This window comes from Vanacampus margaritifer, chromosome 3 (genome assembly GCF_051991255.1).
Source record: "Vanacampus margaritifer isolate UIUO_Vmar chromosome 3, RoL_Vmar_1.0, whole genome shotgun sequence".
NCBI classification, from domain to species: domain Eukaryota; kingdom Metazoa; phylum Chordata; class Actinopteri; order Syngnathiformes; family Syngnathidae; genus Vanacampus; species Vanacampus margaritifer.
This window is the reverse complement of record NC_135434.1, coordinates 13,282,673-13,308,487: the sequence shown is the minus strand read 5'-3', so window position 1 is coordinate 13,308,487 and position 25,815 is coordinate 13,282,673. Positions and strand designations below refer to the sequence as shown.

The following is a 25,815-nucleotide window of genomic DNA, read 5'->3' as shown; positions in this document are numbered from 1 at the left end:
AGTGCTCCAGACAACCTGGATGTTTTATCCGCGTTACTCGACAGTTGTAAAAACACTTGACCAGCGTCGTTAACGGGTGCATTAGTACATAATGCTTTTGCAAGGCCCCGTAATGGCTTGACGGCGGCGGCCAGCGGGTACCTCAGTGTTTGTGAACTTTAATGTCGTAAATGCTTTTGCTCTTTACGCGTCTTTTAAATATTACAACTACATTTGCCAAGCGCCGCACTTAGTAGTTAGTTGGTGTGCGGCACATTTATATTGACTTAATGCGAGTGTGTGTGTAAGAATGGGTAGCAGGTGGAGAAGAAAGAGCGTGGGTTTACCATGAAGTATGCCCAATGGCGGTGGTTGCAGAGATGAAAGATTTTTATACCCAGGTGGAGGTCGCCTGCCGGAGGATGAGTGCATGTGTGTTTTGCATAATTTCATATGTGCCCTGTAGGGGTTGAATTAGGGCAAGAACCATTGGCTATTTTCAGTTTGTCTGTGCAAGTATGCATATGTGTGTCTTTGATGCTCCATTTTGGGGAGCTCACATTGTTGCCTTGTTGTGAGTCCCTGGCATCCCAGATTATGAAGTACAGTTGTTTCTGTGGCTGTGGTCCAAGGTTGACTGCAGTCCATTCTGTGTGACGCCTGTTGAAATTCCGTCCATCCATTTTCTATACAACCCATCTTTGTTAGAGTCACGGATGAGCTAAAGCCTATCCTCGCTGACTTGTCTAACATTCGTCACCCCTCACCACTATACAGACGCTCCCCACCTTACGAACGAGTTACGTTCCGGACGATCGTTCGTAAGGTGAATTTGTTCGTAAGTTGCTTCAGTGCTATATTTTGTATTATAATTTATGTTTAAAGCCTATATAAGTATATTGAAGATTTATATAAGTATGTTTAAGGCTTGTACAAGTAACCTGCATTGGTTTGTACTGAAAAAAACTTTTAATAAAATGGAGAGAATACGTACAGTACTGTACTGTACTACGTATGTTAGAGAGAGAGAGCGAGACACACAGTATGTACATGTACGTAATAAGATAAATAAAATGAAGTTTAACTTACTTTTGGAAGACGTACTCGATGTTTAAGGAGATGATGGAGGAGGAGGAAGAGGAGGATTTTATATCATGAGAGATTCTTCGTCGTCGCTGGAATCGGCTTCAAAAGTTATTTCCTGCTTCATGGGGACCGGCGTTTTCTTCGTCCTCCTCCTCCTCGCCACGTTGCTCAGCCTCCAATGAGCTCTCACAGCGCCAATCGTCGGTATTAGCGGCGGAAAGAAGCACTACGCGCAATACAAAATCTAACTTACAGCATTTCTTTCCGAACATTTTTCGACATACTGTACGTGCAGAAATGTTCGTATGTACCGTTGTTCGTAACTCGAATGTTCGTAAGTAGGGGAGCATCTGTACTCTTTTGCATCAGTGGCTAATTAGCTAGCTAGCTACTATGCCCAGACCTACATCACAAAGAGAAAGATGGAAAAGTAAGGAGGAAAATCATAGTCCAACATGTTGGCCAGCTTGTGAACGAAGGCCTTGCGCAGGTGTGGCTGCATTAGAGAGCCTCGTTGTTATGGTGTGGAAAAGCCGTGTGACGACAGTGGGATTTATTCCAGCCATATTGTCATGTTATCTTATAATCATATAATATTTTCACCATTTTTAAGTATCAATTTATCCTTGGTAATTTTTGTAATCATTCAAATTTGGCAGGGCTGATAACAACACTCTTCTTCAAATTTATGAGACATTTATTTTCGCTTAACAGCGCTTTTCAGTCCTTGGTCCAAATTTGCACTGGTTTGAGTTTTCTGCCAATCTGCATCCGAAACCGGGAACATTTGTGGGTCTCCTGCAGTGACATGGGGAGTAACCAACTTTTGTCACTCCATTATATAATGCTCGTCCTCGTGAGGGTCACAGGACTCACGGCTCATCTTGGCGGCCGATTGCCTCTTATACATAAACTTTTATTGACACTAATGTTCACACCAATTTAGAGTCATCAATCAATCACATGCATGTTTTTAGAACATGAGAGGAAGCCAGAGTGCCTGAAAATAACTCACAAAGGCATAGGGACAACATGCAATCTGCAATAACTGAGCTGAGATTCCAACCTGGAACCTCTTGACAGCGCGCAACGTGTTCAGTCGCCCCCATGACTCCTCGGGATCATCTCTCAAGTATTATGACTGAAACACTTGAGTGTACAACTTTGGAAGTTCAAAATACGCGTGTGAAACTGGAGATTTGTGCCCTGTCATCTGCAGGTGGTTCTTATCAGAAGAAACCGAGTCATCTCTAAACAAGCACAGCACACTGCAATGTCACACACGCAGACACACTCCTCTGTGTATGTGTGTGTTGATGTGAGGTTATCGCCACCCTGGCTCACCGCCAGACAACTTATCTGACTGTGATCCACAGCGCTACTCGCGGCGACTCCTAATTATAGACGGAGGCACTCAAACAGACAAGCATAGCACACAGCGATTCCATGTTCTCCTGTGCACTATTCACACTAATGAGCCACTTCCACCCCCCACTCCCTGGCCCCCAAGGGGACCAGCCACACTCTTCTACCCTCACGGCTCCTTGACGGAGGCCACCAGGACTACCTACCTCTGCCAGCCGCCCATCTGTTCCTCTGATCGTGTAATGTTGCACTCAAGCAAGCAAGACTTTTTTTTTTTTTTTTTTTTTAACTTCGACATCCCTGGCTTATCTTTCCACCGCCGGGTGTGTTGGCGGGACCAAAACTAGGGCTGCGCCACAGTATGCATAGGACAACAATGGAGGATGTCAATCATGTGTTTGTTCATCTTGGTAACTTTTTTTGACGACGGGCTCTTTTTATTGTTCTTCTTATGAAAGCAACAATTCTATGAAGACCAATCAACAGAGTGTAGCGAGACTGTTTAGAAATAAGTAATACAAACTTGCTGTTGTGTCCCTTCAATTGCATGACAACTGTGGTCAGGGTTGACAACCGTGAATCGCAAATTCAGTGGTCAACGCTGAGTTGGACCAAGGCACGGACTTCCTGACTGGGACGTGAAACAGAATGATAGACGTGCAACCGCAATCTACTTACCGAATAACCAAACGACTCACACAGTGATTTTATTTTTTTTTCCATCTAAAAAAAAAAAAAAATGTTTTAGATGTAAAAATCAGTGTGTCTTTTGTGTACCTCGCTTTAGCTTATACAGTGCTTTTGAAAGAACCATGGGTTTAAAGAGAGAATGCATGCTGAGAGTTGAGGAACTGTGGTGACACATGGGGCAAGAAAAAAAGAGAGGATGAAAGCAAGCTGCTGTAGGGAAGTGGAATGAGATGAGAGAGATGAGCTGTCAAAAAAGTTAAGAAGCCAAAAGATAGCAATCGGGGCGACTGAGCGAGCACATTGCGCTGGAAAGAGCAGAGAAGAAGAAATGAAGAATATTTGTTGTTTACTTATTGAAATTCAGCATTGACGAGTACAATCCTCCCACAGTCTCACCGGCTTTTTTCCCCCCTCCCTCCTGTTGTTTTGTTCCTTATCTCTGGCTCTTCCTTTTTCATCCATCTTTGTCCTCCTCCCGCCCCCTCCATCTGCACTATCACAACAGAATGGCACTCGGTGAAAGGCTTAACTCTTTCAAGATGTCTCCAATAAAAATGGTGCCTTTCTGCAAAGTTGAAGGACCTGATGTTGATGCAAGCAGTTTGGTTATCAGTTTGGCAGGTGCATAAAACTCTTAAGGCCTAGATACACCAATCCGCGTAGAAAAATGGCGTAAATACACACCGACCCTGACTATTACGTACCTTCAACGCATGCACGAGATGTAATTCCCCTCCATACCATCAGCGGCGGTAGTCGTTATTCCTAAAGGCAACCAGAAACCTCTTTATGGGGGGATATAGAAACGTAAACAAAGCCATACCAGTTACTTTTGCTCTCACAATGTCCTCCCACGTGAATGAAACCCTCTGGCTTTTTGCACAGTATCGTATATAAAAGTAAATCCCACCCGTTATGTCCAGTCGTGTCCCCATGTCATGCCATGGTTTGGCTTGCATTCCTTTGTCGGCATACCCTTTAACGGTTATATCATACAATGCCGGTCTCCCTTGAACCAAAGAGACAAAGTCATCTTCCTGATCTTCTGTCCAGACAGACATTGTACGTTCAAATGCGGAGGGTACAGAAGGGTGACGATGCGCAAAATCAGCGAGGGGGAAAAAAAAGGTCCAGGCTTTCCATCAGTACTGTTTATCCACATTTGTCACTTACTCTTCTTGCTCTGTGCGCTGATTCACTAGCTAACAGCCAATCACAGTGATCAAATGCCCTGATGCCCGACGCCGATTCAACACGTCAAATTTGCTGAAAAACGACCCCCCCCCCTCCATCCCCTCCCCCACGCTCACATAGAGGATGGCAACACGGGAAAAAAATTGTGACAATATTAGCTTTCAGAGACAGTGTACTCTACATGGAGCTTTGGATTAATTCCTCCAAAAGTGGGAAAATTGCAGGGATGACTTTGACCAGTGACCAAAAAAAAATGCTTCTCATAACACTGCTGAATGTAGGACATTTTTGGGTTGACTTGGCTTGAAAAATAACTATTTTTGGGACAGTATACAAGGAACAACTACTCTCCCCCACTCTGTGTTGTAAGACAAATGAAATAACTTTTAAATTGACTATTAACAATTGCTGGGCCATACACCCCAATTCTATGTTGGTGCTATATATTGTATACAGAACAATAACAAAAGTTTGTCTTTAACCCTGGAAAGCCCAAGAACCCTTTTCTTCTTTGGAAAATTATGAATTATACATTAAATGACTGCTATAAGTTCACTGAACACCAAAATATATGTTTTTTCAATGTTTTTTTCAATTTATTCCCTAATTTAGGATTAGGGAGAAATTTGACCCTTTGGGATTTTGGGGTATCATTTCGAAAAATCTGAAGAACAAAAACTGTCAGTAAACTATTTAGAATTTAAGAAAATAATCAATCAAAAACACAGCTACATTGAACAATATAATTTTTTTGTTTTATTTGTTGCATTTTAGCCATCTTGTCACCACCACTCTGGCTCATGTAAGTGCAATATTCATCCACTAGATGGCCCCATGCAGGGGTCAGAAGTGGCACTCTGGACTTTTGAAGTTAAATTTGTAAAAACAAAAAAAACGGCTTTGTTATTTGAGTTGCAGAATTTATAGGGGCCAAATTTGACCCCGTGGGTTCTCCAGGGTCAAACAGGCGTTGTAGATGGGCCTTCTCATTCTACACCTGCAGATGGATAATTACTGTGTGACTTTGCCCCAACACCTTCTTCTTATAGAGAAGAGCGACACCAAAGTTTGCTTTTACAGACAGCGCAGTAGGGCCTTGTGCCATCAACCCTCTGACGTCCTCTAAGTAACTTTATCAGGGTAAGCGGCATCTTCAGAAAAATGAGAACAGGACGGGACAGAACAAGGCAGAAGGGACTGTGGTGACTACTGCTGTGTGCCTCTTTTTGCCGGCTAACCCCATCTAGCCCCAGGGAAAGCACTGAACAGAGCAGTAAGCACTGAGGCTGTCAGCAGAAGGTGTGTGTTTGCGTGCAAATCAGAGAGAAAGTCTGCACTTGTGTGGGAGCCTGTGATCTGTGCCCTCATCCTTCGCCATGCCTCCCTCAGGCGGGTCGGGCCAGAGCTGCACAGGATGAGGGGGGGCGGCGGGCACCTGACTGGGCACAGATGGCACCGAAAGACAGACTGTGACGACGGCAACAAGAACACGTTAATATATAATTATCTTTACAATGACATGGGGTACACTGGAGTCGAATAAGGAGGGGGAGGTGGGGACTCTAGGGATGTGCGGGTACAAGGACAGGACGTGAGAAGGCAGAAGTGTGAGAGGAAGTAAGCCAAGGACTGTGGCCACACGCACACGGCTATTTTTGAAAGTGTAGATTTTTTTTCAAGCGCGTTTTGGCCTCTTGTCAACACGCAAACTGTTTTAGGTTTAGTCAAGTTAACCATTTCAACACATTTACAGTAGACATAAATCATATCCTGATATATTTTGCCTTACTTTTTACATAAGCTATTGCTATATATCTTAGGACTAATGAGTTTTCTGATGAAATTTCAGGATGAGCCTAAAATGCACTATAACCTTTACAGACAAACCCCTAAATTAACCTTCTCTACACTTCAATGCATATCCCCATCTGTTCAGCTGTTAAAGTACTTTGTGCAAAACTTTCTGAATGAGAAAATCCATAACAGGTGGTTAATCAATGAATAGACCATTTGACAGTGACCACATCCAACAAATTGATCTACATGGAAATTTGTCTCATCTGGTAGTCGTTCAGCCTTGGCAGAAGTCTGATCCCAAATGAGTGTTTTTCCTGCTTGTGTTCTCTATCTGTTAATACCTCGGAAGGTGGAAAATTGCCTGTTTAATGTTGACAATGGGGGTTAAAAAAGGATGGGGAAAGTACAAGTTTAAAAATGAGCTTGTGATACTTCCCTTCAAGGGTGGCAAATTGTTGCATAGACTTCAATTCTGTGTCTAGAATAAAACACAAAAGTGCCACTTAAAAGTACAGATTGAGGAATTTTTGTTGAAACCCACATGCATTAGTGGCCAAGTTAGGCAGTGACCAGATCCAACAAATTGAGCTATCAGGAATAGTGTCTCTTCCATCTAGTAGCGACAGAAATTTGATTCCTATTGAGTTCCTCCTTAATTACGGATCTCATAATAGTGGTGTTTGAAAATTTCCTGATCGACTTTAACTCTTTGACTGCCAGACGTTTTCAGAAACGGGATGTCGCCAGTGCCAGCCGATTTAAGCATTTTGACTGATCTTTCAAGGTCCACAGAAAATTATGTGTTTGGACTATGGAAACACACATACTACCAAATGAAAGATTGGACTCTCATCTTTCATCAGAAAAAAAGTTTTTTCTACCTTATTCCGTTTTTTAGTAATCAACAATAGAAAATGGTTAGTTTCACCTCTGTTTAAAAATAATAATAATAAAAAACATCTTTTAACGTCTTTGGCACTCCTCCATAGGATTTTACTAAACGTTATTTAACGTTTTTGGCAGTCAAAGAGTTAACAATGTGGCAGGTGGCACCAGTTTTGGGATGTGCGTTACCGCCATCCACGAGAAGTGAAACCTTTTCCAGAAATGCATTTCTTCAGGCTTCTGATTGGCTAACATGGTTTAATAATCAGCTATCCTAGTGCAGTCTGAAAAACGCGATATCATGAGATGCATGCCTTTAAGACCTGTAGCAAAAGTTCAGGCACAATACTAAAATGCCACATTCATGTTCTTGTCCATGTTTTTTCTGAGCAAATGTTAAGAGGAAAAAAAGATCTGCAGCACAGCTGTTACTTTGTGCCTCCTCATATCCTGGTTGGCTTTCCCTCTCCATTTGTTTTCCCACCCCAGCCTTTTGCAGCAAAACGCTGCATCTGCAGCCACATCCTAATTTATTTGCGTTACGGGTTAACATGGCTCGGGTGGCACATTTGACCCAATCGTCCGCTCTTACACCTGAGTGTTTTCCTGCGCCTGCTGGCTCCTCAACCTCTCAGATGTTTTTTTCTGAAAGGTTGAGATGAGATTAACATTAAGTTGTGTCAAGAAGCAGCCCAGCTGACTCGCTGACTTTCTCATTTTTTGCCCTTTCCTTCCCAGTCAAGTCATGATTTTTGTCCTCTATTGTTTTGGAGACTTTGCGTAGTACAGAGTAACCGTCAAATCTGAATATCATCTGTTCCACTGATTTTCAAGATTTTATCCCTTCAAAACCAAATCTGCTATGGGAAATACTGTAAAGTGTTTCCAAAATAAAAAATCCTAAAAACGATGCTGTTGTCATAAACTGACAACCCCTTTTTAGCTGAAGCCTGCAAATAGAGTATTACTGTAACCTCCTGTAATCAGCTTCAGATGAATGCGTTCATGCTATTTGGTGGAACCGGTAATGGGATTGTCTGAATGGAGATTGCTATCCAGAATAACATTAAGAGTGCTGAAGATTGCGATGCGCAGTGTGTTTGTGTGTATGTTCCCTCCTGCCGATTCTGCGGATCGACTATGGATGTGACTCTTTTGTGCGTACGCCATTACCTCAGGAAACTGTCACAGTAAGTAAGGAAGTGGCACTGGATTTGATAAGGGGGATTTATCCCTGAGTCGCTGCAGTGCACATAGACAACCGGCCACCGTAGACAAGATTCAAAGTCCCAACTGTTATCAGTATTCTTCCTTGAACACTTTAGACATAGCTTCATGTATAATTAGTGAAGTTGCACACAAAAATATGAATTTGTGAATACAATACTGCATGAATGCAAATGAGTAGAGTATTACTTTTTTTTTTTTTTTTCCGGAGAGCTCAGTATTGTTCATTCGGTAATTTTACCGATTTGACATGTCATCATCATTGCTCTCATTGCTTTTTTTTTTGTGAATATAGTACTAATGTAATGTACTGCCAACAAATCAAAACAAAAAAGTTGTGTTGATGTATTTTTGACACATCAAAAGTAATGTGTTGTGGTATTATGTTTGGCAAAATGTTGTGATATGAATTACTCCTGAGATTGAGATTGAGGCAGTTTCGCCAGTGAAAACCCAGCAAGCACATGTTGTGCATATCGTTTTCCTTTCATGTGAACAACACTGAACATGTTCGCTCAGTATGTGAGCGTTTGTAGAAAGTCCTCATTTGAACCGACCCCCCCCCCCCCCCCCCCTTCATCTGGTCATTGCAGGCTTTGATCTGACGCTCCCATGCTTCCCTTTTCCAGAATTCCCACCATCGTGTCCCACTCTTGGCGCTTCCACAGAGAGCTGCTTTCTGCCTTTTATAGGACATCACTTGTTGTTTTTAATTTAGTTTTCCCCCTTTACTTTGCTCACTCATAGTACTACAAAACACTGTTGATCTCCAGTGCTAATGTGCTCACTTAGAATTGTGCTTATTCTGTATATTTTCATTTGGTACATTGGTATGTTGGTCCATTTTCTATAGTCCCTTTTCTCATTGGAATGATTGGTGAGCTGGGGGATATCAGTGCTGACTTTGAGCGAGATGCTTGGCACATTCTGGGTTAGTTGCCAGCCAATCACAGAGCACATATAGACAAACAACCATTCACCCTTACATTCACACCTAGGGACAATTAAGACTCGTTAATTAACCTACTATGTATATTTCTGGAATGTGGGTGGGTGAGAAAACCCATTCCAGAGAACATGCAAACGCCACTCAGTAGGTTCTGAACCATGATTTGAAGGCGGACCCACTGACTGACAGCTCTTGTATTGGCTGTCGTTAGGTGTACTTAATAATGTGGTTGGAAAGTTTTTCCTGTCACTTAACAGTATTGCGTTTGTGCTTGAAACTGGCATCCCCTCTTAAATCACACACCGATCATTAGCAGCGTCTTATTGATGAATATTGCTTGTTTGTTTGCGCCTTTATGGATCGCCCGTCTGTGTGCTGGAATCATAATCATCCGATAAATCATTGTGTTGCCAACAAAGTATGTAAGATGGGACTTGCACAACACAAAGCAATTTTGTACTGAATTTATCTGCCACGTGCCAATGAAGCATATTCTCATTCCATATCATATTGTTCATGTGTGTGTTATAGTGGTGCAACTGATATTTTGTAAAAACCCTTTTTCGCATTAAATAATAAAAACAATGCATTCAAAATGTCTAATACAGTGATACCTTAGCTCACGAACTTAATTGGTTCCCAGGAAGTGTGTGTGAGGCGAAAAGTTTGTCTTCCAAACATTTATTTCCCATAGGAAACCATTAAAATGAGAATAATCCGTTCCCAGGTCCCCATAAAACATAATTTTCTACTAAATAAGCCTTAAAACTACACAAAATATACCTTATTTTATGTATAATAAATGTGCTATTGTATTGTAATTGAAGAAATACACTGTACTGTATAATAAAGTCGTTTTATTTGCCTTTGTGATGGCACAGTAGTTGATGGCTTGATGGAATGGAGTGGGAGGAGGAGGGAGGGAGGGAGGGAGTTACTGTTTGGAAGGAGAGTCACCTTCCATAAGGACTGTAGGTAACTCAACCTCCGGTGTGGCTTCTCTTCTTTGCTTCTTAGGAGACTCTTTATCCTTTGTGCTGACTAAAAACCTCTTAATTGACACCTGTTGCTTTCTGAGATCACATTATCATTCATCATGTTGATGATTCTCATAGCCACAGTCTTTTCTGAATGCTACTGTTCGATAAAAGCCTGCACATCACTCCACTTAGTCAACATGGTCTTGATGCTCTCACTTGATGCTGCAGCCATCTCCTCCTCCTCCTCCTCGACTTAGCGTACTGGTACTGGGATGCTAAGTCACACAAACAAACGCACACCTTGTTCGTGTTTTTCGATTATCTCCTTCTTCTGCTCGACCGTAATTTTCTTTAATGTCTTCTTAGGCTTACCACTAGCCTGTGGTGGGGTCTTTTTCGGTCCCATGATAGCAAAAGTACACTCCAAAATGGTCCAAAATGTCTACCGAACACAAACCACGTCCGCACTCAAAGAAAGGGGGTGACGAACTGGGACGCCGTGAGCGTGCGTCAGCTTCTCGTGATTTCACGTGTCGCGTGATTTGGTTCGTCCGCCGAAAACTAGTTTGTCAGCTGAGACTATATGCTCGCGAATTTAATGTTTGTGAGGCGAAAAGTTCGTGAGCTGAAGCGTTCGTCAGCCGAGGTATCACTGTATAGCTCTTTAGGATTTAGGAACACAACTTTAAGTGCAATATGACGCAGAAACGTTCTTATTTTATACATGGTCCATGTGTAAAATAACAAAGTATTAATGGTTTAAAGTTGCGTTCCTAAAATCTCAACGGCTATGTTTGACATTTTGAGTTGAATGTTGTTGTTTTTTTTAATGGGCAAAAGTGTTTTATAAAATAACTGAAGAAGTTATATTTATCTTTTATTTTTTATTCTTTAAATAATAATGAAAAGTCCTCAAAATGCAATTTAAGGCACATTCCCTTCTTTTAAACATGGAGAGTAAATTACAAAGAACCTTGGGTCAAGAATATTGAAAAAGAATTCAAGTAAGCCAGGTCAAACTCATTTGCAGCTACCAGCCAGACACTCGTAGGTAATGCTAACAGCTATATGCTAGCAACTTACGTCGGAGACTTCTGCCCTATTATACAATGACTGTAATTAATTTTCAGTTTCTTAGCATCCTAAATTAGCGATTGAATATGAGTTCGGCATAGCGTTGTGTTGTTAATCGCAACTACAAAAGTCGATCAAAACTACGTTAAAGAAAGCCTAAACGTCTCAAAGGGAGGTCAAGCTAACCATCACGCCACGACATGGGCCAACATCAAAGTAAATGTTTACTAAATCTATTTGCATTGCTGTCAATGTATTACTTGGTCAACTTTATTTTGAAGGGGGCGTGTTACGTTGAGTATGTTTCCGGCTTCCTTGACATGTCTGAATGCAAAACATTGTTTTTACTGCTCTTATAGTGTTTAGTGCACTCGGACCAACACAGCACACCACACACATTATGATATTATTTGTGAGTCTTGTTTCATATACATTTTTGATGCTAAATATTGTTTCAGCTTGTCTGGCCCTGCCAATTTCTGAGGGTGAGGAAAAAAATAACGCTTGACGCACGGACTGATCAGAAGGCAGGGAAATTGCTCAAATTCAGCCTGATTATTGTGATATGTACCCTGCGTTAGTTTGTTTTGTGTTATCCATCCCTTCCATGTGCTTGTATTTGTCACTTCATTGTTGAAATCATGTCACTGTGCCATCTCACCATTGTGTCTTCTTCTTATGTTTCTTCCCATCCACGCGTCTTCCTCCCTTTTTCTGGAACCAGTAAGCAGCATGGTATGATGGAGGAGTTTAAAATAAAAGGTAGGGGTGTCTCAGTTGGGCCACACAACAAACCTGGAGCTGTCAAGCTTGTTTACTATTGTAATGTTATAAGTGAAACCTCTAGAGTTGAATACTTTTTCTGTTCGTTTTTTGCAATGCCACCAAAGGATACCAATAATGGTAAAAATGCGACCACCACAGACCAGAAATATCTTAATTGTAAGAACTGGTACAGATTATTTTATTTTTTTTTATTTTAATAGATTTTTCTGTCAATTATTTAGTTGATGAACTAATAAATCATATGAAAAAGTTTTAATTTCCATCCCCATCTTAAAAAAAAATAGGACACTACTTCACATTGGCAGGACAGAAACAAATGAATTATGATTCTGTTACTGGTTTGGTCTGTAACATGTCAGACATTAGGCAAAAATGTTGGTAATTGGTTTCCAAAGTAAATGAAAAGGTTTTATTTTGATTCCACACTAAGATAATCAGTTTCCCTCTCTGCTGTTTGAGTAAATAAAGTTGGCTTTCTTTATTTACCGCAGTGTCTCGCGTTCAACTCTAAAGGTTCCCCTCATATTTAAATTTAGTGTTCCAGTAATGGTAAGCATAATTGATGTATTGACATAGTGAGGCTGACAATAGACTCTGTAATGGCCGGCTTGCCCTCCATAGGCAGCGATGATGTCACAGGCAGCACAGGTTTGTATGTGCCATCCTCCATCTCTCCCGTCGTTCTTCTCATTACTAACGCCAATCAAGACGGTTTGATTCACCGTCATTGCCGTAAATGTGACCTCAGCGGGTGTATTCCAGCATCATCTTCTTCTCTTCTTCCTTTCCTCACCTCCTAAATGTGGCAATCAAGTCCCTGTCACACCTTTCCGGAACAAGAGGCACCAACGGAAAGCTGACATTGATTGATTATAGTGCTGCAGTGGCTTAATTTTTGTCATTTGCAAATTCACTTGAGCAAACGATTTGAGTCAAGTATATTTGGGAATATAGCCCAAGTCTTTGATTCAATTTTTCTCTCTCTTTAAAGCAGAATATGCACATACCATTTTCTAACATCTGAACAGTTTCATGGTTGACACATGACTTTTTTAATGGACATAGGTGTGGATTTTACTTGTTACATTTAGCCACTGATAGTGTCAAGCTTCTCAAAGTTTGACTTTTATAACGGAAAAAAGCCAACTTGTCACAAAAATTTTGCCATTGGTCAAATAATGGTTTACATAGCTGACTTTCCTAGAAGACAAAACCAGTTTAACCCTGGAGAACCCAAGAACCCTTTTCTTCTTTGGAAAATTATGAATTATACATTAAATGACTGCTATAAGTTCACTGAACACCAAAATATGCTTTTTTTTTTCAATTTTAACCATTTTTTTTTGAACTAGCTCAGAGTTGCTAATTTATCAAAATATATATATATATATATATATAACATACTCCTAGGCATTCTGCAACATGATATGAAATAGATTAACAAAAAAAACACAATTTTACCATCTGATGGTTTGCCGAGAAGATGGTTTTGTTTGGATTGATTTCCAGCTCAACAAAACAGCATGTTGCCAGCCATCTTGTCATCACCACTCTGGCTCATGTAAGTGCAATATTCATCCACTAGATGGCCCCATGCAGGGGTCAGAAGTGGCACTCTGGACTTTTGAAGTTAAATTTGTAAAAAAAAAAAAAAAAAAGGTCTTTGTTATTTGAGTAGCAGAATTTATAGGGGCCAAATTTGACCCCGTGGATTCTCCAGGGTTAAATTTAATTTCGGTATGCGCTTACACAGCTTTTGAAATCTGTCAGTACTACCGTACAAGGCAACACGTTTTTAATTGTGTGAAATTGCCTCAACTAATCAACATTTACAGTATATCCAATCATTTGTCTTTTTTCGTCTGAGTTTAGTGCAGGGTTGGAAAACCTTTTTCAACCCCCCTCCCTCTCTTCTTTTATCCTCCTGATGCAATGATAAAACACAAACTAATCCTTATACATCATGAACATTTGTGCCTGTATTTTATTGGTGCAATTTTATAATGTTATTGTAATAAATTTCATGCTGTTTACAGAGCCACAATGTGAAGGTCAACGTACATCTGTTGTGTAAAGCAACCATTTGTTAATGTCCGCCCACTCACAGTTAAGCCTGGTATTTAACTGTAAAGTCATATGATCAACACTAGATAATCATGTCGTTTCTATACATTGGGAATTGTCTGATTTTGCGCTTAATTGGCCACTCAAGATGCAGAACAATGCTGGTCGGCTGATGTAATGACGAACACAGAGGATTGTTAGTGTAATTGCTTTGGATTCACCGTGAAATCCAATAAAAAGTCTTTATTTGGAAGAATTGCAAAGCGCAAAGCAACTTGGAGCCAGGTAGATAAATTATGAATCGGCAGTGGAGGCATTCGGTTCTCTCCTTCAAAATAAGCGAATCAGGGGGGACATAAAAGCCACATAAATTAACTTGAGAGTTTTCTACTCCTCGAAGATTCCTCTCGCCAAGTCCACCTGCCACCGTTTCCCGGTTCACTGGCTGATGGATTAGCTGTGGTCATGTGAAGATACATCAGTTTAATCAGTTCTAGAAATTAAAATTGGTGCAATGATTGATTCCTCTCTATTAGAGGCATACACAGCATTTTGGGACCCGAGCAATAAGTTGCATCAGTGCCTTGTGAAGGGCACATATGTTCATGTGGTTGCGAATTTTATGCCTTTAAAGATGCATCCACAACAAGAAACACTACAGAGTCCCATTTTAGTTTAGTTTTATCTCACATCAGTTTGGCTTGGAACAGTAAACCCCAGCCTTGTTTATATAGTGATATTAAAAAAAAAGCTACTGTGTCGTTCACGCAGAATCCAGGCAACCTAGATTATTGCCACAACTGTGACACAACCTACCTCAATCAAACACAGTCGTACCTTGATTTATGAGTTCAATTTAATCTGTGATTGATCTCTTAACTCACTTGACTTGTATATCAAATTCATTTTCCCAATTGAAAGAACCTGAAGGATGTTATCGATTGCTGTCTAGCAGTGGCTTATCGGAAGCGCTCTCGCACATCAAATTTTGTCACGCAACACAGAGTGACTGCTCATAACTCGTTTAACTTAAGTTGATGCACTCTTAAGTCAAGGTAGACAATGAAATCAGATGTACTAATCCCAACAATGTAAATGACACATGCCGCGTATACTCATTCCTTTGTCCTTTGACCAGTGGTTCTTAACTCTTTGACTACCAAAAACGTTAAATAACGTTTAGTAAAATCCTATGGAGGAGTGCCAAAGACGTTAAAAGACGTTTGCTTCAAAACAGAGGTGAAACTAACCATTTTCTATTGTTGATTACTGAAAAACGGAATAAGGTAGAAACAAACTTTTTTTTTCTGATGAAAGATGAGAGTCCAATCCTTCATTTGGTAGTATGTGTGTTTCCATAGTCCAAACACATAATTTTCTGTGGACCTTGAAAGATCAGTCAAAAATGCTTAAATCGGCTGGCACCCACGGCATCCCTTTTCTGAAAACGTCTGGCAGTCAAAGAGTTAACCAGGCATTCGGTGAGTCGGCCTTAGGGGTTTAGCAGAGGTCAAGACAAACCCGTCAGGTGATCGCGCTACAATGCTTGGCCTATCTGTGCTGTAGTGAATTTGGTGTACTCAGTAGTTGTGGCTGTTGTGATGGTACATCGTGTGATTTCTTTTTTTATTGTAATCCCTTTCTACTAACTATGTCGAGCGAAGAAAGAAAGTGGTATGACAAATTTGTGCAATATGAACTCACGTAACGGATCGTATGGTGTTCCACAGGGTTCAATTCTGGGGCCTTTGCTGTTTTCGTTGTATCTGCTGCCTCTAGGTTCCACCTTAAGAAAACAGCTGTGGTTGTTTTAAAGTGATCCATAAATATAGAGTTGAGTTGAGTAATGGGAGTCAGCATACTAACTGCATGATTTGCAAGTTGAACAATTCTTGTCTAGCGAGCTATCTAGCAAAACCAAAAGAACATTTCCTTAAGCTACATGGAGATAACATAACACTTTCTGAATTTCTAATCTTCCTGTTCATTTTCTTCACCCATAAACCCATCTATACCTCCATTATGTCTTACATTTGAAAACTGGAGGGGTTCAGTACCTCCACCACTGCCTTAGACATAATTTTCAACAATCAAGCGCCTCAAAAACTGGATTTGCTTTGAATGTCTGCATATTTGCTTATGCGGCAAATGCACGTGTTTGCAAGAGAACAGCTGGTGTGTTTCACCATGTACAGATCTCCACGGGGGGGACGGGGCCTGTGATCACCCCAAGCACGCCACAGGATGCTACTTAAACTCCCCTTCAAACCAAACAAACCCTTCTTCGCACTTTAACTACTTCTAATGCCTTACATACTCACCATGATACTGTATAGTATGCGCATACAGATTTTTACCATCAGAAAAATCACCATTAATCGCAGGAAAATCACTCAGGATAACCCTTTGGAAACATCTGACAAACAAGCCTTTGCTGACTTTGATCAAAAGAGATGAAACATGGTCAAATTCGATCCAGTTATTTGTTTATTCTTACTACGTTTAGGCAGTAATCTCTCTCACAAGTTGAGCCATATCATATTCAACATAGACATCAATTCGTTGTTATTCCAGCTGTTTCTCTTCAGCTGTCACCCAGTCCATATATCCTATTTTGTCCCCTAATGCAGTCGACTAGGCCGGCTGGGGGTTGTTGGTGAGTGTTGTAGTTGTTCTCGTCACAAACAATCCCTGTTTGTCGGAAGCAATCTCTCTCAGCTCTGCCCGGCTCATTTGTGTGCGCTTGCCTGCTTATTTCTTCATTACTGTGCTAGACCTGGTCTTTATTAATGAAGGGACATCTGTTTCATTAAAGCAGGGAGAGATGCCTGCGAGGGAGATGGAAGGAAGGAAGGAAGGGAGGCGGTGGGGTCGAGAATGGAGGGGAAAATACAAGGAGAAACGGGGGAAAAACGTGATGTGATGCATACTATAGTGGGACCGTTTAGGCGATTTGCTGCTGCTTATTTACATTTCCAACATTTGACCAATCACGGGTCAGGAATGCTGGATTGACATATTGTGACTGATTGGAGTAAGCTTCTATTAGGAGGCGGCCTTTAGTTATTTTTGGAATAGTAATTTCACTGGTATGTTACAATGCTAGTGAAATGAAAGAGTAGTTAATAAACAAAATCAATTGTGACATGCTATCTTTTATTGTAGGGGCCACCATTTGAGCACATTTTGCATAGACAGTGCAGCATTGTTTTAAACACCAACAGATAGTATGAACAACATTATACTGGTTCAGAAGTTTTAGAGAGTCAATCATTCCCCAATGTGCAAGTGGTTCATCATTTTTAGCTGGCGCTATTTTGAGAGTGGAGAGAAAAAAGTTACCATGGAAACCCGTTTGTATGGAAATAATACTGGTCAGAAGAGACGTGCTGCACATGGAGCTTGCTTAGGGATTTTTGGGTCTGCTGCAACATTGCCTAAAAAACGTTTTGACTTTAACAGCACACTTGTTGATTTTGCATGATTTAAGCAACCCAAGCACACGCACACACACACACTTTTAGACACCACGATAAAACAATCAAGATGCCTGGTGTATATATGGACTTTAAGCTTTATTTTGATATGTATTTCAAAGTTTGCAGTTTTTGAAAAGTGAGTGAATCTTAAAATCCTTATGAAAACAGCGATTTCAAAACATGTGAATGCATTGTGAACACTACACGTTACAGAGAGCAAAAAAACCAAAACAATACAGGAACTTTATTTTCTTATTATTTTTTCTCCTTTCTTTTGTTTTTTGTTTTTGCTTTTGGCCATAAGTTTTGTCAGATATTTGTGTTTTTGCCAGTCTTTTCTTTTTTAAATTAATAAAAAAAAATTGTCATTCTTTTTCCCCTGATTTTTTTGTGAGGGTCATTTTTGTTGTTCAATATTTGTCACATTTTGTAGGTATGTTTTCTATCACTTTTTTCAGATTGATACCAGTATGAGTACTGAACTCTTGAGCAGTTACGATACCGATACCAAAGTGGTAATTCTCCCCCAAAACAAGATCATTTTAAAGGAAGACCTATATACTGTATCCCTTTACTGTAAAATGTTGTCCTTAAAATTCCATTAAATTTAAGGCAATTTTCTATTCTTCTAATTTCTAATTCCTAGTTCCTGATTGTAAAACGGCCACAAGAGGGGCAACTGATACGGGTATCGGCAAACCTTGAAATTAGCGATACCTTAAAATAAGGCTGGTATCAGTATCGGTACTCTCCCATCCCTACATTGTGTCAGTTATTTTCCCTTCATATTGTCATCCTTATATCTGTTTTGCCAGATTTGTGTCATTAACAAAAAATAAATGTGACAATTTTATTTATTTTAATAATTTTTTTTAATTTTTAATTTTTTTGGGGGGGGGGGGGTATCCTTTCTTTTGTGATTTATTAATTTGCGTTAACTTTCCTGATTTGGTCATTTTATGCTGGTACGTTGTTGACATAACCCAAATTTGTACATTCAGCTTCAGTCCATCAATAACCTACGCTAACGTATTAGCAATGTCAAAATCACAGTAAATATTTGTAGGTAGTCAGCAAATACGTTTTTAACCGAGTGACGTATTTTTGTGCCGCTCTGCAAACATGTTTTTTCACCACCATTCAGAATCTCGAAATTGCGCATTATTAGCCACCTGTGAACTGCTTAACAGCCCAGCACACAGTGACAATAAGGACAAAATGGTTGGAAATAAAGACAAATGCAGTGCAAGGGCAAGCGTCAAGTATCACACCGTTGGGGAGCAGTCGCAGGCCAAGGTCACACAGTGCCATGTTAAAGATGGCGGGGTCCCTGCAGAGGTGGGGGGTCAGGCTATAACTGACAGCCATATTTGGGCTAATTAGAGAAACAAAACCATCAGCACCGTGGGTAATGACCTGACCAGACCAGCTGGGGTGATGGATGGAGTGAGAGGCAAAGCAGGTAGGCAAATTAATTAGAGAGCAGGAGGGACGTAGCGATGATGGATGGCTACGATAGATGGAGACAGAAGATTGAGGTGGGGGGTGGCATGTTTGATCAGTTAGTTAACACTTAACACTTGTGTGATCTGATAATTCATTCATTCATTCAGAATCTCATAAAACAAGAAGTTGCTGTATTATATATAGCGGTAGTTGACATGATCACTTCTGCAAAAGAATACGAATAGCTGGATGGAAGTCATGTTTTCACAAAGTGGTCTTATCTGTTCCGTACAGATTGCTTCTGCTTGCCTGGTGACCAATCCAGGGTGTATCCTGCCTCTCTACAAATCACCCGCAATCCAAATGAGCAAAACCGCTGTAGAAAATGGATTGATGGGAGTAATATTTATACAACAATGACAGTAGATAATTTTCACAAGAAGAGTATCTGGGGCTTCAGTGAGAGACGGAACAGTTCCTCTCTTGCTGGGTTTTACCCTAACTGACCTTTTATAATCCGCAAGTCTTTTCCCCCGCGCTTTGTTTTCCCAACCTTTGATGAGCTAACGGGCTAAAAGCAACACAAAAGACGTTTAGCGCGGAATCCGGGCTCAATCCAGATTGTCTTCAATCGGGAAGATGAGACAGATTATGTTGGCGATTGAAGCAATGTTCCATTCTTAATTTGCTCCCTGTTAAAATGCATTGCAAAAGTATGATTCGGAAAAGACGCATGACTACGACAAAAGGTTGAATTTTTAGGATGGCAATGACAAGATAAATGTAGCGCACAGTTTGTGAAGGCAAGCAAGAGATTTGGATGCATTGCTATGTCTGGAGAAATGGGACTTTGAGACGGAGCATTTCCGAGTTGCCATAGGCACCAACTTTAAGGAAGACAGTGACGGTGTTGTTGCGCACTTCTCTCATCCCGAAGACCCTCAATAAAATGGTCATGTGACCGATTGATTGGAAGAAGGCATCATAAGCATATAATTGTTGTTTTTAGATTTGCTCACATTTTAGAACAATTTGTCTCCCAACAAGTTGTCTTTTGTTTCCCGCTATGAAGACATGCTTAATTACATCTGCTGTGCTTCACTGTGGTGAACAATAGCACACAGCAAAGTCCAGTGGGGATGAGAACTTTTTATAGTCACTGTGTGTGCATGTGTGTAAGCTCATTGTTCTACACTACTTGAATATTTAATGTTTTTATATTCTCTTAAGCATTTCTAACTGCCGTTCATGTTAACTACTAACTACTTTTGCCAGTCGGAATTGTCCTTTAAAACGTCCTCCATTCACTTTGTGTTAAAGATGAGCAAAGATTCACAACATGGCTAAATTAGCCATTAAATTATTTGTTTAACTCTTTCACTGCCAGACGTTTTCAGAAACGGGATGTCGCCAGTGCCAGCCGATTTAAGCATTTTAACTGATCTTTCAAGGTCCACAGAAAATGTGTTTGGACTATGGAAACACACATACTACCAAATGAAAGATTGAACTCTCATCTTTCACCAGAAACAAATGCGTGCAACTGTGGTACTATTTACAATTATATGGATGTTTCAAATACAGTTTTTCTTTTTGTAACGCTCCCATGCGTGCAAGGAGACGCAACAGGATTTGCACAACAGATTAGTTTCACTTGAGATGGCTCCTTTCGCGTGCAGACGTTACACTTTCTTGACGGCTTTTTTTTCCGGGGAATAGCAAGTAGCAGACTGTACCCACTCCTCCGATGAATATGCATTGGACTCGGGGCACTCTTCGTCGTCCGATTGAACGTCCGCCTGAGCGTGCTCGGTTGTGCTCCGCGTTTTCCGGTGTTAGCATCGCTAGCCGGTGAACCTTTCTGATGTCGTCATAGCCGCCGCGTCAACGCTTGCAACTTCAGCGTCAACCTCGGAGTCACCATCATCATCATCGATGATGATCATCGTCGTCATCAATACGCTCTTTAGCGTTGGTCGATGCCTTTCGTCTTTGAAAAAAATTCCCAAGTGTGAGCTGCTTGCAACCGGTCGCCATTGTTCGCTTCTTCAGCCATCTAGCTCCGCCTCACGTCTTCTACTGCCGCGTCAACGCTTCCAACCTCGGAGTCACCATCATCATCATCATCGATGATGATCATTGTCGTCATCAATGTGCTCTTTAGCGTTGGTCGATGCCTTTCGTCTTTGAAAAAAATTCCCAAGTGTGAGCTGCTTGCAACCGGTCGCCATTGTTCGCTTCTTCAGCCATCTAGCTCCGCCTCACGTCTTCTACTGCCGCGTCAACGCTTCCAACCTCGGAGTCACCATCATCATCATCATCGATGATGATCATTGTCGTCATCAATGTGCTCTTTAGCGTTGGTCGATACCTTTCGTCTTTGAAAAAAATTCCCAAGTGTGAGCTGCTTGCAACCGGTCGCCATTGTTCGCTTCTTCAGCCATCTAGCTCCGCCTCACGTCTTCTACTGCCGCGTCAACGCTTCCAACCTCGCAGTCACCATCATCATCATCATCGATGATGATCATCGTCGTCATCAATGTGCTCTTTAGCGTTGGTCGATGCTTTTCGTCTTTGAAAAAAACTGCTCGACCGTGAGCTGCTTGCAACCGGTCGCCATGTTCTCTTCCCTTCCCCAGCCATTGTCCCCTCTAGCTCCGCCTCACGTCTTCTACTGACGCCTACCCAATCTTGTCAAAAGAGAGTCATTGCTGCTCTCTAGGGGCCAAAAATAGTCATTAGGCTAACTAGATCTGCTTGAAACTTTCACCACAGCTGGCCAAGGCTTTCCTCCACCCGTTTCCCCCCCCCAAAAATAATAATTGGATGACGTCTTTTAACGTCATTGGCGGCCCTCCGTAGGTTTTTACTTGACGTCTTTTAACGTCCATGGCAGTGAAAGAGTTAATTAGATATTAAGCATCTTTTCCTAATATAAAACAGCTCCCATGTGTTTTCATGACATTATCTGTGAATTGTTGAAATTAGCCAATTTTGGGGTCTCCGTCTCATGGAATTGAGTGGCCGTAAAATATACTGTACATACCTCACCCCATTCACTGCTGGGCTAATGCTGAGTATGGAAATTGTTACCAATGTCGACCGGGGTGAACCACGGCGACTTCAACTTCAGGGGAGAAAGAAATCACCCATAAAGACAACTTTTCTTGTTTTAAAGCATCTGTACTGAAAACTGAAGAAACTAGAGAGTATGTCAACATTTTGACATAGGATGTACAGTACTGTAATTTAAAACAATGAAGGAGATAAACATAGCGCTGCTGTTGAGCTGCTTCAGCTCTGCTTAGCTTTTGGCTGACATGTAATAGTGTTTTCATGGAGCCCACCCTTTCACTTAAAATGGCGAATCTTCCACCAAACTGATTTTATGTTCACACCAGACACGGATTGATTATTTATAATGTCAATGCAAACATGCAAATAGGTGCAAATTAGAGAAGCTCAGTGTGGCGCAAGTACTGGATTATGTTAATTACCCCCGAAAAATTTGAAATTCAAATCAGCTCTCTCACGCATTTTCAGAAATGGGCAGCTTACCAAAGATTTACTTGGTGGTTTAATTTTGCACCTCATATGTTGACAGGCACTCCAGATACCATCCTATTATTTGTAGACAGCCTTACGAGTGTCAGAAAAGATCCAGGACTGTAGTTGCAAAACATGCTATATTTCAGACCCAAACTAAGAGTTCTATATACCTATAACCTCAGCTCTCTGCAGCCATGGAACTTTTTCTACTTTTAAATACCTATCCTCTGTCAGATCGTCAAGCAATGAGCAATGTGAGTCATGATGAGATGAGATCGAGTACGGCCAGAGACCAAACCCCAGAGACTTAAGCAGGCTGAAGAAAGTCAGTCGGGTTGATCACTTTTTTTGGATGCGAATTCTTGTCACAGGGTAAGACGTTCTGCTAGCATGTCTACAAAGACATCCAAGAATAGGCAACCGTTGTGGAACGACAACTTGAGGCTGTTTAAGGGGCTCTTCAAGGCGACCAGTTTCAAAGATGCAGATTACATCAAAATGGCCGTGATCAAGTGCTGCAAAGGACCCTGGCAGAATCCTTCCAGGAGTGCATGAAGGCGTGGCAAAGAAGGCTAGGGAATTGCGGTCGACTCTAAAGGGTCATTTGTAGTTTGGATTTGAAATATGTATTTTGTGAACTTTCAGGGATTCATCCCTTGTATTCTGCATGACTTTTTTCACCAGCAACGGTGAAAAATATCCTGCGGCAAATCCAAGATAAGCATTAAACAAAGTCCAGTTCAAGCCTCTTGGACAACTGTGATTGGGATCTAAGCAGATCTTCACAAACACATCAACAAGCCCGTAAAAAGAACATTCAGTTTTGCCCCGATGTGTCATAACAAGTAGCAAACGATGGTCCATTCCTCATCTAACCACACACACACACACACACACACACACACACACACACACACACACACACACACACACACACACACACTCCCGAGAGTCACATTTCTCCAGCAAAAATTGGAAATACAAAAATATTTTTTCCACTTAGCCTCATGTCAAGCTACTACATAAATCTGGCCACTGTCACAATGAGGCTTTCAGAGCAAAACTTGTTGGCTCAAAATACTAACGAGGCTCGCTCATTTGAGCAAGTAATCACCTCCTTGTTGCTCCACACAAACAACAGTAAATACACACAGGGACACACACTCTAACACAATAAAGCATGTGGCGAGCTATTAAAAAGGCAATTAGTTTGAGCTCTTTCAGAGAGGAGACCATGGGACTTGTATGTTGGATGCAGAAGGAAATCATATCCTTGGTATGTTTCCACTTGCAAACGAGCACAGTAGATGAGCGGTTAATATGCCTGCCTCACTGGTATTAGTTTTAGTTTTTTTCCTTGCTTGTGTGTTTTTTCTCCGTGTACTCTGACTTCCTCCTATGTAGAAACATGCATGTTAGGTTCAATGAAGACCAGTCTAAAGTCTGAATTGTCCATATGTGAGAATGTGAGAGTAAATGCCATCGGGAATTTGGGACGTTTTCTGGCTGGTTGTGTTTTGCTGAATTCTTGGAAGGCAGGCCGTTATTGTTTTGGTTTACTTCAGCACATGAAAGCCAGATGGGAAGATTACTATGTCAACTTTGAACATGGTTAATCATGCTTGGCTGGTGTCAAGAGCATAGAGATTAGGAGGCATGAACTCGCATGCATAAATATGTCAGGACGCCGGGGATTGTTTATCTAAAACATGGAGTACAGCAAACTGCTAGCAGTGGTTGTATTACAGTTCTTATCCAGCAAGACCCATGTGCATACATGCAAGTGTGATGGTTGGTTGGTTAATTGCATGCAGAAAACAGAACACACTTTTTGGATGCATTCTGCCCATTACATGTTAGAAGAATTATTTTCATTTGTTCTGTCAAAAAGAATCATTGTTGACTCTTTGAAGTATATCATAAGCATCATCTGGGGTCATCAACCATTTTGACAAAATTGTATATATTGTCGAGATTGAATTTGGTCAAAATACTAGCAAACAATGTAGTTGGATTGCTTAGTGATGCTTGTCATGCTAATAATAACAAATTGCACTTAAAAGTACATCATAAATGATAATTTGAGTCCAATTTTATTCCAGTCCGGAAAGAAAAAAACCCTGTGTTAACATAAAAAAAAAGGGGTAAATGGATTATGATTGGAAAATTACAATCAATACACTTAAAATTAATTTCTGTAATCTTTCTATTGTGATATGGAACAGTATTAATAATTGTTTTCATAAGCCTACTGAAAGTGAAATACGTCTTCAAAATATCAAAACGTTTGCAAATAAATTAGGGATGGGCGAGTCTAAACAACAGGTATCGGTATCAGGCCGATACCTGGGCTTACAGTATTTCAAAAGTGACCATTTTACAATCAGGGACTAGAACATAGCCTTTAATTTTATGCAATTTTAAGGGAAAATGCTATATTGGGATATATAGGACCACAACTCACGTTGAGTACTCGTACATGTATTGGTCTGTAAAAAAGTCGAACATCCTGAAAATAAATCAGGCTCTCAAGTATTAATCATGGACCTCCCAATGTGATTTTCCCAGGAAAATAATATATGTAATATCTTTTTTTGCTCTTTCTCTCCATCACTCACACATATCATTTCACTTGTATTAACCCTTAGCTGGGATAGGCTCCAGCGACCCTTGAGAGGTCAAGCCGTTAAGAAAATGGATGGATGGTGAAAGAGGCTAATTATTTGTCCTCTTTTGCGTGTTCCAAAAATTTGAAGACAGATTTCTTGTAAGAAAAAACACCTTGCAAGGATGATTTATTAAACAGAGAATTCTCCGGTCACGGCAACAACACTGAACATCACGTATGAGGTGGAATTTTCAGAGTGCCCATGTGCCCCCTCCCTCAGGGAAGATGGCTTCTTATAGTAAAGTAAAACGCCTCTCTCCTCCTACTAAGAATGAGTAGAACAGATTGGTTCTCACACAATATGTTACATAATATTATTTTCGTACACAGCCTGCACCTGTTTTCATTTTTAGACAAAATATACTCTCAGGGTACTTTTTCCCAAAACAAAATCTAGAGTGGCCGTGAGTGATGATGCGAACAGAGTCAGTGGTGTGTGTGTGGGTGTGTGCGCTCCCCCGAAGCAGAGTACTCTCCCACGAAGAGAATGTGTGTGCGTAAACACTGAGAGGGAATTTTAGACCAAACAAGGTGTACCAGCTTAGGTTAGGGTCAAATTATACTGAGTTCAACACTATTTTACCTACTCTACATCTA

General features: G+C 40.8%; 1 protein-coding gene across 4 annotated transcripts in view; it reads left to right on the top strand.

Annotated features, from left to right (window-relative positions):
- The window catches only part of ccser1 (coiled-coil serine-rich protein 1), a 118,725-nt gene that overhangs the window by 75,608 nt on the left and 17,302 nt on the right, over positions 1-25,815 (top strand). The window contains exon 12 of one of the 4 annotated variants that reach the window (XM_077562194.1): positions 11,951-11,988. The exons of the other annotated variants lie outside the window; for them this stretch is intronic. Within the exon in view, the coding sequence (XP_077418320.1) occupies positions 11,951-11,967 (17 nt within the window). The 3' untranslated portion in view covers positions 11,968-11,988. The remainder of the gene's footprint in view (positions 1-11,950; positions 11,989-25,815) is intronic. 4 annotated transcript variants of the gene reach the window in all.